The sequence below is a fragment of the Protopterus annectens genome, chromosome 17.part0 (assembly GCF_019279795.1).
Source record: "Protopterus annectens isolate FY-2018-M chromosome 17.part0, PAN1.0, whole genome shotgun sequence".
In the NCBI taxonomy this organism is placed as follows: domain Eukaryota; kingdom Metazoa; phylum Chordata; order Ceratodontiformes; family Protopteridae; genus Protopterus; species Protopterus annectens.
In genome coordinates this window covers 553,872,381-553,888,439 of record NC_056751.1, presented here as the reverse complement: position 1 = coordinate 553,888,439, position 16,059 = coordinate 553,872,381, and the positions used below count along the sequence as shown (strand labels likewise).

The following is a 16,059-nucleotide window of genomic DNA, read 5'->3' as shown; positions in this document are numbered from 1 at the left end:
CTTTTGCACATTTATCAAGACCAAATGACATTCTGATATCATCTGAAAAAGTTTTGACAACCTGCAGTTGTGCTTTCAGTTCCTCATCTGGTGAGATATTCAGTTTTAAATCATCGACAAATAGAAGATGAAAAGTCTTTAGACTTTGTTATTTTCTGGGAGCCAAGTTGTAGCCATGGCCTAAGCTGTTAAGTAAACAGCTTAATGGGTTAAGGGGTAGGCAAAACTGCAATGGTGACAGAGAGTCCCTGGGATAATAATTTTTCCATTATCATGGTTTAATTGCAAAGTGGTCTGCCATTGTTTCATGGTTGCTGTAACATAGTTGATCCTTTGTTCCATATGACTTTCTTTTATTGCCCTTTTGTTCTATTGCCATAATTGAGTTTGCTTCTAAATGACTGTAAACTCTGTCAGCATCAATTCCTGTGTATAGTTTATACGTCATCGGAAGGCAAGTTATTGGTCTATAATTTTTGGGGTAGCTTGCAGGTTCACGCTTAAGTAGGAGCATTATTTTACCTGTTGTTAGCCAGATTGGTGTCTGTTTGGGATGTGCATATAAATAGTTCTTGCTCATGGCTAGGTTTTATTGCAAAGATGTTAATACTTTTAACCAAAAGTTAGGCACTGCATCTGGGCCTGGGGTTTTCCAATTAGAGGCTTTTATTAATTTGTTTCAATCTCTCTGGCTGTTACTTCATCCCATCCCATATCCTGTACCTTGAAACTTCTTATTCTTTGTTTTATTTTTTTTATCCAGTTAGCATCTTTGTTGTGTTCCATAGGCTCTTCATAGATACTTCTCCAAAATGCATCTATTTCTTCTTTTTTTGGCAGTCTTTCAATTCTTTTACCTTGTTTACCAATTCTCTATAAAACTTTTTTGGGTCATTACTAAATTTCCTATTTTGTACTTTTCCTTTATATTTATCTGTGTATCTTCTACATTTTTTTAATTTATTATTTGCGATAGTGCATGATAGATCCTGGTGTGTTCTAATACTGCACACTGCATTTATTACTTCTCTCTTTCTTGGCGTTTTTGTTGATCTTTTCTCTCCTCCATAGTCTTCTAACAGTGGCAATTCTTGTCTTAATTGCTTTATATTTTTCTGTGTTTGATACTTCCATGATGGTATTCGATTTCTCCCCTTCCTTCCCTCACTCTCCTGTGCTCTTGTGGTAGAACTTTATCAGTTATCAATTTAGCTGCACGGTAATATATTTTATTTACTTCTGTTATGTCGCATGGATCAATATGGACAGTCCTAATTACTGTGTTCATTTGTTTTATCAAACTTCTGACTTTTGGGGTTTTATTGACCTTCTGCAGTCTATTTCTTTTATTGATTTTAAATATGTCCATTAAATCAAGCAACTCTTCCCTTAGTTCATTTCTTCCAGACTGAGGGCACATTCTTTGTTTTCCATTTCCTGGAGCATTCTGTAGAAAATTATATAGCATCTTCCAGTGACACCTTATCTTCAATTTCATCCTGTGCCATCCATTGCTTTGACATATGGGAACTCACTTGTTTATCACACCTCAACATCGACTGCATCAGAGTTTCCGCAGTCTCCTGTTTCTTCCCTTGCTGTCTAGCTTTAAGTGTTTATAGTGGTTTCCTGTGGAAGGCTCCAAAATATCTTGATATGGCACCTGACCAATTGCTTCCTGTTCCACTGGTTTCCCCTTAATTTAGATATCCATTGCCCTATCCTGTTGTGGTGCTTTCTGCATTAGATTTTCTACACTGATTCCTTCACTTTGCAGGTGCTCCATAACCTCAATTTCTATTTCTTTAACTTCTCCATGAGTGATCTCCTTTTCTGCTTTTCCTGTTTGTCTTCTTATTTTTTGTATTGTAAAGTTGTCCATATTTCCTTTGCCTGTATTTCTCTTAAAATATCTTTGGTGCTGCTCATTTTGTATTGGTTAGATGTTCTTCATGTTTCACTGTTACAGTTATCACACTTGGGTTATCTTCCTGCAGGTAGCCCTCAGTCGGCCCGAATACCAGAGTCTTAGTATTTCTGCATCAGTTGCTGTTGCTCCAGGACTGACATCAGGTCATCAGGGGTATAAAAATAGGCAGCCAACGCCATTACAGTCTTTCTTGCCGAGGAGCCCGAAGCAGAAGCAGTTCGCAAGTGCTGGTCGGCCACTACACCATATTGACTCTCTTTTTCTTTCCCATGTCCATATTTCTTCTTCAGATGTCTCCTGATATTCCTGCTTCTCCTTACTTTGGGGACTCACTCCATCATGCTGTGATGCAGTCTGTGTTAGACTTTCTACATTAAATCCTTCACTCCACAGACACTCCATAACTTCAACTTCTATTTCCGTAACTTATACTTAACTAATCATCTTTTCCACATTCCATCTTTGCGATATTAATTTTTTATTGTGAAATTACTGGGCTCTTCTGAGAGGCACTTCAGGTTATTAGGAAGATCTTGGTGGTGACTTCTTCAGTTCTGTAGTTCGGAACAGCCAGGCTGAGAACTCAGAGTCTTAAATGGACAGAATTTGTTAGACATTCACTGTGTACTGCAATGACAGCTACAATTACAGGTGAGTAACCTATTTTTTTTTTAGAAGGGTGGGAGTTACAGGTAAAGAAAAGTAATAAATAACATGCTTTTATTCTCTGTATAGTCTAATGTTGAAATGCACAAATAACCGAATATTCTGTAAAGGTCTCCTCTGACCCTGTGCGGTTGTGTGCTGCATAACAGTAATGCAGTGTGCAATAAACATGAAGGCTAAAATGTTCCACAGTCAGGATTTTGTTGAAGTATAGCTGTGTAATCAATTGAAAAAACATTTAAATATGGATATAAATAACATATAATTAGGCAGTGTATATTGTAATCAAAACATTCTCCCAGACATACAGAAAGAATGTAATTATATTGTTTTTCTCTAATTGTGAAGTGTTATGAAACATTTTCCTATGGGCTACAAAGTATTTTAATACACAAATGCATAGACTATCAAGTGATTTTATGACCTTCATTTTGTGGCCACTAAGGGAGAAATGAAATTGAAATGCTTATTTTTGCAGTGTGTCATGTGCAGCAGCTCTTTCCTCCTTGCATATAAGAATGTGTTATGGCAGTACTGCATTTACAGTTTGTATCAGAGTTCACAGAATATGTTTTTCTACTTTTAGTGGTGCATCGCAAATACGATTCCTCCAAATCCAGCACATTTGTGAAGAATGGAACAGAGTTTGCCATTCAGTATGGTACAGGTAGCTTATCAGGCTACCTTAGTGAGGACACGGTTCAGGTACAGTATATGTTTCACACCTTTAAGTACCACGTTCCTTACTGTACCCAGTGGTTCTCTTATGATTTGTACAGAGTTGTGAGGCATGAAGGAGACAGATCCTACCCCCAGCATGTGGTTTGAGATCATTATATTGGGAACATAAATTGAATATAATGCCACTCACTCAAGTGTGTATAAATTTAAGAAAACAAAGTTCAGCATTTTACTTTGTTAGGTTTCCCACGGGGACTAAGTATTATTAAACTGTTACAGCTGTGAGATATTGATTCTGTTCACTTAGTAAATTTCACCTGCACATATGTAGACTAGGAGAGATATTTATGATCTACTTTATCTCCTTGCCTTGAACTTTGATTTCTGAAGCATGCTTTATGCACAGGACATTACTTGCAGGTGTACTTCTTTAAGCAACACTTTACAACCCCCACCTACAAATATTTTTCACAGTAAGGTCATATGTGAAACCCATGATTGAGTCATCTCTGGTTTTTATATGAAACTTGTTTGACTGCATATACAGTAACACATACTTGGGACTTGTGTGTTTACAGGCACTTTTTCAACAGATTTGTTTAAAGAATTATTCAATTATGGAATAAGGTACAGGGAACCATTTTATACTAAAAACAATAATAATTCAGTTAAGCATTCAAAAAACTTTTTAAGCTGATCAGACAGTACTTTCACACTCATTACATACATCACCACTGCCTAGGACAAGTTAGAGTGCTCTTGTGAATGAAAGTGTTAAAACACGTCTGCAGTTATCATGCTAAATTTCACAATGAACAATGCAGTGCTTTGATGTTTTAAGATATTCTAAGTTGGAAAAATGGTTTGTTACAGTTAACTGTTCTAATCTGACATCGGGAGCCTTCTGATGTGGACATTGTTGAGATTTCATTCTCTGATCCTGTTAGCTACACATATGTCCATATGCCTTGGCTTTCTCCAGATGTTATGCTTAAAAGGTTACCTGCCTTCTGCAGTTGCATACTGCTGCATTACAGTTTGGGCTAGGAGATGCTTGGGTTTGCATATTTGTCAGAATGCTTCATAAAATGCTCAGTCTCTGAGGATATCTTACTAGTCTCTATTAGGTCTTTAATTAGACTGTTTTGTAGAAAACATATCATCTGGTGTGCAGCTTCCCTTAGCTCATCATTAGCATATTTAATGGATGTATGCAGCTTATGTAGTACAGCAAGCTATACCCTTATATCACTTTTTCCATCCCTGCTAATGAAAATATCCCAATTTTAATCCTGGCATACAGCATGAAAAAAGCCCATGTGTCCATTATTTAAAACAATGAAGCATTCTTGGTGTTCTTGTATTCCAAGGCTGATGAGCAAAGATATGCCTCCGCACACCCCTTACTGCTTCTGGGTGAAGCACAATATGGCACATTGTCCTTGGGATGAATGTTTCAACCGATCAACTGTAGAAAAAGAAGGCTTCAGGCATGCCTTAGTGTTCTCAAGATGACACATTTAGAATGCTTAGCAGAGTGATTGACATGTGAGTATCTAATGCAGTGTTAGGATGAAGTCAAAGCAACACAAGAAAACAAAATAATTGGAGGTGTGGCATCTGTCTCTGTAATATTGCTAGAAAATAATTTAAAATTTTGCTGAGCACCTCTGGCCACACCAATGAGTCAGAATAGCAGTAGTGGGGTTAGTGGCAGCTCCAGGTTCCTTTTCTTTCCATGGCACGGTAGTTAACTGGTGGAGCACTGGTGGGACGAAAAATTACACCAGTAAGATGTAGAATACATAAAACAAGGTAAAAACGCACCCATAATTCTATATGAAAAAATGAATGCCATAATCTTAAAAATCATGGCAATGTTCAAAACACAGAAAAAACTAATTTGTCATGCTCAAGGATTATAATTTTGCTGAAGTGTTGCTATGCTACAGAAAGTTTAGCTACCAGTACAGCAGAGTTGGGAAAATGTCATGCATAAACACATTTTGCCTCAGTAAAAAAAAAAAAAAAAAAAAAAAAAAAATATATATATATATTAACCCAAATTCAAGAACATAAAGTCAGACTTATTTTGTTGTTTGCTACATTGTAAGAAAAATATTTTTAAACAAATGCAGCACATTTTGCCAGCATTCAGGATAAAACACATATCTTTCTGCTGTAGAAAGTGATGAATACCAAAGCCATTTAAACTGTGTGTTAAAAGTTATTATTGTAGCTAAAATCCATATATCATTAAAAATAATTTTATTTTTTTCTTTCATTCCATTTAACCCATATAACATAACATAACTTTTTATCTATTCTTTTAACACATTCTTTACTTCTGTTCTTATAGTGTCTATATTTAATCATATCCATGTTTATTTTATCTACTTCTTTTATATCTTCAAAAAGTCTTCTTTACATAGTTTTCCTCATATCTTTTTTACTCTTTTACATTTCAAAAACACACGTACTGTAGTTTCTTCTTGATAATGTAAACATATTCTATCACTTTTCTTTTTATATGGCAGATTTCCTCTCACTGGCAATTTCTCTATTACCAGTCTCCACAAAAAGTCTTGACGTTCTGCTTTCTGATTACACCATTTGCTTCTTATTTTAATAACTTTAATTTTTAAATCTGTTAGTTTTTCCCATGGTTTTACATAGTAATGTTTAGGTTCATAGGTTGGTACTAGGCTATCAGCCCTAGGGCCTATACAGGCCTAGCCATAACAATTCCCTGGCTATTTCTTCCCACACTATTTACTTCCCTGGACCCCTGTCTAGCAGGTCAACTGACATGATCCCCGGGGTAAATTTCCTTTCTCCCATCCAATCATCAAGGTTCCTTTTGAAGAGGGCCAGAGAGGCGCTCTGCTTGACATGTATGGGCAATCTGTTCCAGAGTCTGGGGAGTCTCTGGGTCAGGAACCTATCCCTCCAGCATGTTTTGTTTATTGTGATGACAAGGTTTAGATCCCTGGAGCATGTGGCTCTGAGTGATTGGGATTTCTTTAAGTGTAGCATGTCCAACAGCTCTGAGTTTGACATGGCCTTGTATGTTAAGCAGAGATTGCCCCTGAGTAGACGATATGCGACAGAGTATAGCTGGAGTTTTTTAAGGCGGTCAGCATAGGGCATCTGCTTTAGGCCTGTGATTCTTTTAGTGAGGTATTTCTGCGGCCTTTCCAGTTGTTGCAGATGTCTTGAGAGGTACATACCAAATGGGGCGTTGTATTCTATAATGGGTCTAATGAGGGATGAGTACAGTGGGACAATGACCTCCTTTTTTCTGGATGAAAAGCCCTTAGTGATGAGGTGTGCCACATAGAAGGATTTCCTGACTGTTGTGGCGATGTGGTTATTGAAGGTGAGACCACTGTCCACCTGTGTCCTTAAGTCTCTTATCTCACTTTTGGTGTTTAGTGTACTGCCACCTATATGGTAATTCATGGATACATGTTTTTTCCCAAAGGGGATAACTATACATTTCTTAGCATTGAGCTTGAGCCCATGGCTCTGGCACCAAGCATCTGTTTCTGTAAGGCCCTTTTGTAGAGTATCCACATCATTTGGGGATTCAATAATGGCTCCCAGTTTGCAGTCATCTGCGAACTTTGTTAGCCAGAGTCCCTTAGTGTTGGCCTGTACTTCAGAGAAGTAGATGCCAAACAAGAGCGGTCCCAGGACTGAACCCTGAGGTACTCCACTTGTCACTTGTCTGGAGCTGGATTTGGAGTCAGCTACTTTTACAGTGTGGGTTCTTTCAGTAAGCCAGTTAGCAACCCATTGGGTGACGTAGGGATTAATGCGCAGTTTAGTAAGTTTATTTATGATTCCAGAGTGGGGGATGGTGTCAAAGGCTTTGGCAAGGTCTAGATAGGCTGTGTGGACCACCTTACCCTTGTCCATGGCTCTGGAGACTGATTCGAAGAAGTCAGTCAGGTTCAGGAGACAAGATCGGCCCTTCATGAACCCAAACTGGGTGGGGTCCAGTGTTTGAAGGTTGCCAATGTCTTTGTTTATAAGTTCCATGATAATACGCTCTATGGCCTTGCAGATAAGGCTTGTCAGACTGATGGGATGGTAGTTTCCGGGATCCAAGGTGGATTCCCCCTTGTGGAGTGGGATAACTGTAGCTGTGCGCCACTCAGTGGGCACGAATCCTGAGGTGAGGCTATGATTAAACATGACACTTAGGTGAGGTGCCAGTTCATTTTGTAGTTCATGTAGTACACAGCCCGGGATGTCATCTGGTCCCATGGATGCTGTATTCTTAGCTTTGGAGAGTGCGTTTTTTACCTGTGTGGCCATTTATTACCGGAATTTGGCAATCTTCCGGTATTGAGATGGGCCATTTAGGGGGTGAGAGGGGGATGAAGTTGGCACTGAATCGATCTGCCAGGATATTGGCAATATCCTTGGGATCAGTATATTTAATGCCATTCTGTTTTAGCTCAGAGCAGATCTGAGCATTGCCATTTAGATTCTTGACATACTTATAGAATGCCTTGTGGTTGTCTTTGGAATCTTTGGCAGTTTTATTTTTGTAACTAGTTTTGGAGGATTTTATGAGGGATCTCAGTTTCTTACTGAGGCTTGTAAGGGAGTTTTTTGCATCCTGGGATTTTCCTCTTTTCTGCAACAATTTCTTCCTTTTGTTGTAAAGTTTGTTTATGGCAGGGGACCACCAGATTGGCTTCCTTTTTTTGGATGAGAGCACCTTGGTTCTATTTGGGATGACACGATTCATGCATGAGTGGATGTGCTCATACAGTGCCTTAGTGTAGGATTTAGCAGTTGAACTTTCAGTTCCCATCTGCATGGGTGTCATGAAGTTTGTCACTTCTGACTTGAGTAGTATGAAGTTAGCTTTGGAGAAGTTTTTTATGGAGGTTTCCTTACTGGGGAGTGGGGGTGGGATCTGGATGTTAAGGGTGATTAGCTTATGGTCAGACCTGACTAACGAGGGGGTGACCATAGGTGTGGAGCATCGATTTCCCATGTTGGTAATGACCAGGTCTAGAATATTGGACCCCCTGGTGGGACTATGGATTAGTTGATCCAGGGCATTGGAATTTATGAATTCCAAGAACCGTTGGGCAAAGGTGTTGGTACAGGAGTAGTTTTCCCAGTTAATGGCAGGGTAGTTAAAATCACCCAGTATTAGGGTGTTTGGTTCTATCTTAATATTTTACAGTATGTTATTATAATGTCATCTGCGTATTTTAACAGAACTGGAATTCTTAAAGCTTAAGGTGTTATGTACCCCACCTCCTTCATTTTGTAATTTATTTCACATACTATCACATTCATAACTAATGCAAACAGTATACAACTCATTGGACATCCCTGTTTTATGCCACTCTTTATATGTAGATCTTGGCTTATCCATCCTGGGTCTGCAGCCAAATCTATATTTACTTTTCCTAATACTTTATCTAGCTCATTTATGGAAGTTTCATTTTCCAACGCTTTATTCTGTTTTTCTGTTACCGTTTTATTTTCATGTTTTTCACTACCTTATTTTTACTTTAAATATTTCTTGTACATGTTGTACTACACTATTCATAATCTTTTTCCTGAGTTATTTCTATTTCTCCTTGTACATTTTTTTTTATTTCTCTCATTATACTATCATCTTCCTTTACTAATCTGATTAAGTAACTCGATACTTCTTTTATTTTTCCTTGTAAAAATATCTTGTTATCGTATGACAATTGTACATTTTTCTTGATTTCTTTCATATAATTATTTTTCTTTGTCAAAGTAGCACTATGTTCTAAATCTTCCAAAGCATTGTAATATGTTCTTTTATATTTTTCTTTCTCTACTTTTCTCACATCATATTGCCACAATAAAAAGATTTTTTATATTTCTCCTTAAATGTCATCTACAACTCGGACCAATTTTTATAAAATGTTCTTACAGTAATATGATATTTCCATAACTGTATTACTAATCTCTTTCCTTCTTCATCCCATGCCTTCTCATTTATCCTTTTTATTCCTTTGCTTATTTTATATACCACTTGTTTTCTTTCTAGCCATATTGCAAGATGATCAGAAAATCCTGTTTCATCTACCTCCCCTTCTCTTATAACTAAACCTTCTGATACTATAAAATAATCTATTTCAGTTCTATACATACCCCTTTTGTAAGTCTTTGAATTTTTTGTCCCAAAGTTTTAACTTACCACATCTTATAACTTCTAAAAATGTTTCTTATGTCATTTCCTTTCTTTTTACTCTTGCCTCTTAAATCACAAAGTCTCCTGTTATTATAATATTCATATTTATCACTACATAGTCTAAAATCTGATGAAATAAGCTTTCCTTTTATTTATGGTTAGCATAAGTATATAATGCTATAGTTATGTATACTTGTTCTTTCCATTTTGAATCTACAATGGTTAATCTTTCCATTTTTTCTAAAGTTACATCTAATGTCTTTACTGTATTTCGACAGAATGTAGCTATTCCAGAACATCTCTCATTTCCCAAATTCTAGATTATCTTTCCTCCCCATAGTTTCTTTGTTCATAATCTTTCTTCATTTGTTAAAAATCTTATGTCTTCTAATATAATTACATGTACATCCCATGTATTGCACCACTCCAAAGTTCCTAATCTTCTTACTATATTCTTAATACTATTCACATTTACAGAAAGCATTCTAAAATCTTCATTTTCTCTCTTCCTTAGATTCATGGTTTCATAGGTTCATAGCTAATTATTAGGCTAGCTTTTTTAATAGGCCATTCTAAGCATAACTAATTTTCTTCCCAAAGGTTAGAGTCAAACACTGTACTTTGTGTCTGTGAGTCAAACATCTTAACCATTATACCAAGCCCCAGTCTTTAGCTGCATGTATTATTTTCATCCATTTCATAGGTTCATAGGTTCATAGGTAGGTACTAATTCTATCGGCCCTAGGGCCCATACAAGCCTAGCCAAAAAATGTACCCTGGCTTTCACCACCCAAGAAAATTATATTCCTGTGCCCCTGTCAAGCAGAGCCACAGAAGTGATCCCCGGGGTGAATTTCCCATTTCCCATCCAATCATCAAGATTTTTCTTGAAGAGTGCTAATGAGGAGCTCTGTTTGACATAGATAGGTAGTCTGTTCCAGAGTATGGGAAGTCTCTGGGACAGGAATCTATCCCTCCAGCATGTTCTGTTTATTGTGGTGACAAGGTTATGGTCTCTAGAGCATGTAGCTCGGAGGGATTGGGATTTCTTTAAGTGGAGCATGTCCAACAGCTCTGGGTTTGACATAGCTTTGTATGTTAGGCAGAGATCGCCCCTGAGTAGGCGATATGCAATGGAGTAAAGCTGTAGCTTTTTGAGACGGTCTGCATAGGGCATCTGTCTGAGGACAGTAATCCTCTTTGTGAGGTATTTCAGTGGTCTTTCCAGTTGTTGTAGATGTTTTGTGAGGTACATACCAAAAGGGGAGTTGTACTCTATAATGGGTCTAATGAGTGATGAGTAGAGGGGAACAATGACCTCTTTTTTTCTGGATGACAATCCTTTTGTGATGAGATGAGCCACGTAGAAGGATTTCCTGACCACTGTGGTGATGTGATTATCAAAGGAGAGACTACTGTCCACCTGTGTCCCAAGGTCTCCTATCACATTTTCGGCATTAAGTAGACTACCAGCTATGTGGTAGTTCATGGGTACAGAGTTTTTACCAAAGGGAATGACAATACACTTTTTGCCAGCTTCAGGCCATGGCTTTGACACCAGGCATCTGTCTCAGTGAGGCCCTTTTGTAGTTTGTCCACATCGTTAGGAGTTTCGATTATGGCTCCTAGTTTGCAGTCATCTGCGAACTTTGTTAGCCAAAGACCTTCTGTGTTGGCCTGCACTTCAGAGAAGTAGATACCAAACAGGAGAGGACCCAGGACTGAACCCTGTGGTACTCCACTTGTCACTGATCTGATGTCGGATTTGGAATCCACTACTTTCACAGTGTGGGTTCTGTCCGTGAGTCAGTTGGCAACCCATCTTCTGACATAGGGATTTATACCTAGTTTAGTGAGCTTATCAATAATTCCAGAGTGGGGGATGGTGTCAAAAGCCTTGGCGAGATCTAGATAAGCTGTGTGAACCATTTTACCCTCATCAATGGCTTTGGTGACTGCTTCACAGAAGTCAATCAGGTTTAGGAGACATGATCTGCCTTTTACAAATCCAAACTGAGTAGGTTCCAGAGTTTGGAGATTACCAATGTCTTTGTTTATGAGTTCCACAATGATACGTTCCATGGCCTTGCATACCAGGCTCGTCAGGCTAATGGGGCGGTAGTTCCCGGTGTCCGTCGTAGCTCCCCCATTGTGGAGTGGGCCTTTCTTTTTTTTTCTTTTGTATGTATCCCTTTAAATTGAATTTCCTTTTTCTGTATTTTATCCTTTTACCAATAGAATTGTTTTCCTTTTACTACCTCCCAGGTTATATCTTCTTCATCGCTTATTTCAGAGCCTTATTCTATGTCCTCTTTATTACTTTTTCTCAACTAATGTATCTTCTATTTCTGCTGTTTCTGAAATTTCTTCTTTATTCATTTTCTTTCTTTTTCTTTTTCCGTACTGTTATTTTCATTTTTGCAATCCATCCATAAATGTCCAAATTTGTTGCAGTTATAACTTTTCAATTCAAATTTTTTTGCATTACGACCCATTTCCACACAAATATAAAATTTTCTTTTGTCAGAGTTACTTATCAAATGTCCTTCTTTTCCACAAAAAAAAATGTTTTGGGTTGTCCCCAGTATTTTACAACACCCCTATTTCCCTCTAGATTTATCATGCTTGGTATATGTATAACTATTTCTCTTTCTATTTTTACACACTATTACAATCCCAGCCACCAGTCCATAAACCACTTTTGTTATAAACATTTGCAATGTCCAGTAATTCTTTATATAAATCTTTATAGGTTCATAGGTTCGTAGATTAGTATTAGGCTAACTGCCCATGTAGGCTGTTATAAGCCTAGCCAATTACCCCATGTCAGAATCAAACCCTGCACCTTGTGTCTATAAGGTTAACACTTTACCCATTATGCCAATCTCCCACCCACTTTCTTTCATTCATCCCACTTCAAATGTCCTTTCAAAGTCGCTCTTTCTACTTCTGTTCAAAATTGTACATAAATCGTCTTTTTTGTTTCCCTGTTTAATGCTGTTATCACATAAATATTTCATGGAATGCAGTCTTTCTTTTTTTTCATATTCTACAAGAAAATTTTCCATTGATAAAAGTCTCAAATATAATGTCACAAAATGTATCTTTGTTACTAAGAATAAATGCCCTTACCTCATGTGCTTTTATAACCAATGGAGCTATTAAATTGTCTCACGCGTCATACTTGCCCATTTCCTTGTCTTCTTTACTTTGAATCCTTATCATGTACTTCTGTTTTTCATTTTCTTCTGCCTTCTTTACTGCTACTCCAATTTTGCCTTCTTTTACTTTCTGTGCATATGTTTTCTTTTCCATCTGACCACTGTTCTTCAGGATTCTGTGCATCCTTCTTTTGTATTTTCTCCATAATGTCCCCACAGGAAACATCTCCCTTCATTTTCTGGCTTACTCTGCACCACTATTTCTTTAAGTAAATCATGCCGCAACCCTCCCAGTTGGAGGGTTGTAATTATACAACCATCATTTGATGACTCATCTCCATCAAACAGTTTTCTTTTAAACATTTCCTCAGAATCCTGCACAGATTCTATGGTCTCGATCTTTGCTTTCTCCTTCATTTCTTTCACCACTCCATCATCTCCTTCTCTCTCCATCTGACTCCTTGTTTCTCCAGGCTGCCTCTGCGCCTGGAACAAAAATAGGAAGTGCTGTTCTAAAATGGTTCCCAGTCACAACACTGATGAGTAGGGGAAGTTCCCTGACGCACTGGCCAAATTTCCCTTAGTAGAATAGGTACCACCTCAGGTCTTCCCTAAAAAGAGGTCACTGGCCTAGAGGGAGTAACTGAGTCGACAAAGGTTAAAGAATTTAGACTTGAATGTTTTGGAGTAGCACCATACCTCTCAAATTATCTGGGCAAGAATTCTGAAGAAAACCAAAAATAATTGGGGAGGGAATAAAATCAGGAGCAGTTTTTAAGTATTACTCATATTTCACTCACATAGATAGTAAAATAACATGTTTTGCATCAATATGCATTTTCTTGAACAATAAATGTAAAATTGTAATGATTAGCATTACTGATTGACTGTTATAATGAGTGGTTTACCAGAAAATCGAAAATTTTATGAGGGATGTGACAAAAATGTTAAGCAAAAATCAGAGACATTCTGCAAAAATAGGGAAAGCTGAGAGGTATGGGTTGGGCTCAAAAGGGATATGTCTTGTCATAGTAACCAATTCCAGGATTTGAATACCTTTTTTAGATGTGTGGGATTTTCAGTGATGCACTTATCATGTTCTGAATGTTGTTGTAACTGACTATGAACATGTCTTAGAAGACTTTAGAATATTGTAGTTTTAAATGACTGATAAAATTAAAATTATATTTCTTAAATTCTTCAGCTGAGGCTTCTTCATTTTTAGACAGTTTAGTATGGTATGACATTACCATAACATCCATGCTACCAACAATCAAAATAATTAAAGAAACTACAGCCATAGTCAACATTCTGTGTTCAAAATGTAGAAATTCCTGTCATAAGTTCATAGGTATATATTAAGCTAACAACCACCAGGGCCTTTAAAAGCCTACCTATGCAATCCAACTCAATTGTGCCCCTATGTATCATGGGAATTTATTAGGAAGGGGTATGTTAGGAAGTTTCTAGAGGTTATGTGAAGGGGGCTATGTTAGTCTGGGCATTGCAATCTGCCTCTGTCTATCAGAGACATGGGGGCCAGACATGGGGTGAGTTTTTGATTTCCCATCCGCTGGTCAAGGTTTTGTTTAAATAGGGTTTAAATAGGGTTAATGATGAACTCTGCTTCACATGAATGCAGAGCCTGTTCAAGAGCATGGGAATTCTCTGACACACATATCTGTCTTACTAACATGTCTTATTTATGTCACAAGGGAAATTTAAGTCCTTGGGTCTAATGGATCCGATGCTGTTCATTTTGTGGATAGTCCATCAGCCAGCAAATTCACTATGCCACTTTGCTGAGTGAAGGTGACACCATTGACCAACAGTTTGCCGTACTGTTGTGTACTGCCTTTCAAGTTTCAGAAGTAGCTGTAGAAGGTCTTGTGATTCTCTTTAGCCTGTGAGGCTATCTTGACCTCGTAACTGATCTTTTTGGACTTAATTTGCCCAATTAGTTTAATTAGAGGGATCCTATCATTATGTGAATTGCTCTTCCTGATTTTAGCCTTGACTTTTTTCTTTTTGTTATATATTCTATTAATGTTAGGATTCCACCAGTGTGGTTTGTTTTTGAGTTTGTTTTGGGATTACTTCTAATAGGTGCAGAAGGTGATATAAATGGAAAAAGTGTGGAACATTTACTAACAACTAGGGAGGCAGCACACAGGCTGATTAAAATGTTGCGTTATACTTGTTTTATCACATACCCATTTCTTCAATCATTAGCATTTCTCATGAGAAACAGTTCAAGTTTCAAAAGTCCGAGACCCTAGATGGGCAACCCAAGTAGCCCCCCCCAAAAAAAAAATAATAGTAAAGCACAGTCATTTCTAGTCAGTACTGCGGTGGTGGTACTGCAGTAGCGTTGTCTCCTCACAGTTAGACATTGCCCGTTCGATTCTCAGTTAGAGCGTCTTCTGTGTGGCGACGTGTGTGAACGGGCATTCCTTTGTTGAAGGTTGTGTGTTAGGCCCGGCAAGCCAGCACGTAAAACTCTACTGCCAATAGTTAGCGGACCGGAGTTCCGCTGTGGCGACCCCTAACCGGGAAAAGCCGAAAGACACAAATCAAGCAATACAGGTAAGGTCAGGCTTGCAAGATTATGAAGACTGTACCATCCATAACATCAACAAGCAAAAGAACAAATGGGTAAAACATGACATAAAACATAATAATAATAATTAAGATGGAGAAAAAGGAAGGTCATTGTTACAGAGAATTTGTACCTAGAAACATAAGTCTGAGGACTGTTGGGTGGCAGGCCTTGTAGTAATTAATTAGTAATTAATTAAGTCCATTTAATAACAACTAGAAAGGAAGCTCATACCAAAGTTAAACTGTGGACTTTATACTAAAGAGTTCTTTGATACCCCTGGTATGCTTTTGCTTACCAGAACAGTCACTTGGTTACAACGTAACATTTTCTTTTTGCACCATTCCTAAGGCAAAAAAGTTATGAGCAGTTATATTATATTGTGTGTTACCACATACCATTCAAAGATTAGAGACTTAAACAGTAAGCTGAAAAAGTGCAAGACCCCTATACATACACACACACACACACACACACACACACACGCAAATTATTTTTTGCTATTTTCTCTCTCGGAATTTCTAGTTACAAATTCTCTGTAACAATTAACTACCTTTTCTCCATCTTAATTATTATTATTATATTATTTAATTTTACATACTACATTGCTAGTCCTTTAATCTTTGACCCTCCACACACACATGAACTAGAGTCACTTGCATGACTGTACACTTCATGTATTTCCTTGAGAGCAAGTGCATAAATAAATTCATAAGTAATGGCTCAAAGATGTATTTCATCTGACTGTTTTTAGACCCAAACAGTGCAACTCCCATCTGCCCTTTAAACATCTTAGCTAAGGAATCCAAAGCAAGGAAGAAAA

The 16,059-nt window shown here is 37.7% G+C and overlaps 1 protein-coding gene across 1 annotated transcript in view; it reads left to right on the top strand.

Annotated features, from left to right (window-relative positions):
• Window positions 1–16,059, top strand: part of CTSD (cathepsin D) — a 267,770-nt gene that overhangs the window by 90,485 nt on the left and 161,226 nt on the right. The window contains exon 4 of the mRNA XM_044059071.1: window positions 3,183–3,301. Coding sequence (XP_043915006.1) covers window positions 3,183–3,301 — 119 coding nt within the window. The remainder of the gene's footprint in view (window positions 1–3,182; window positions 3,302–16,059) is intronic.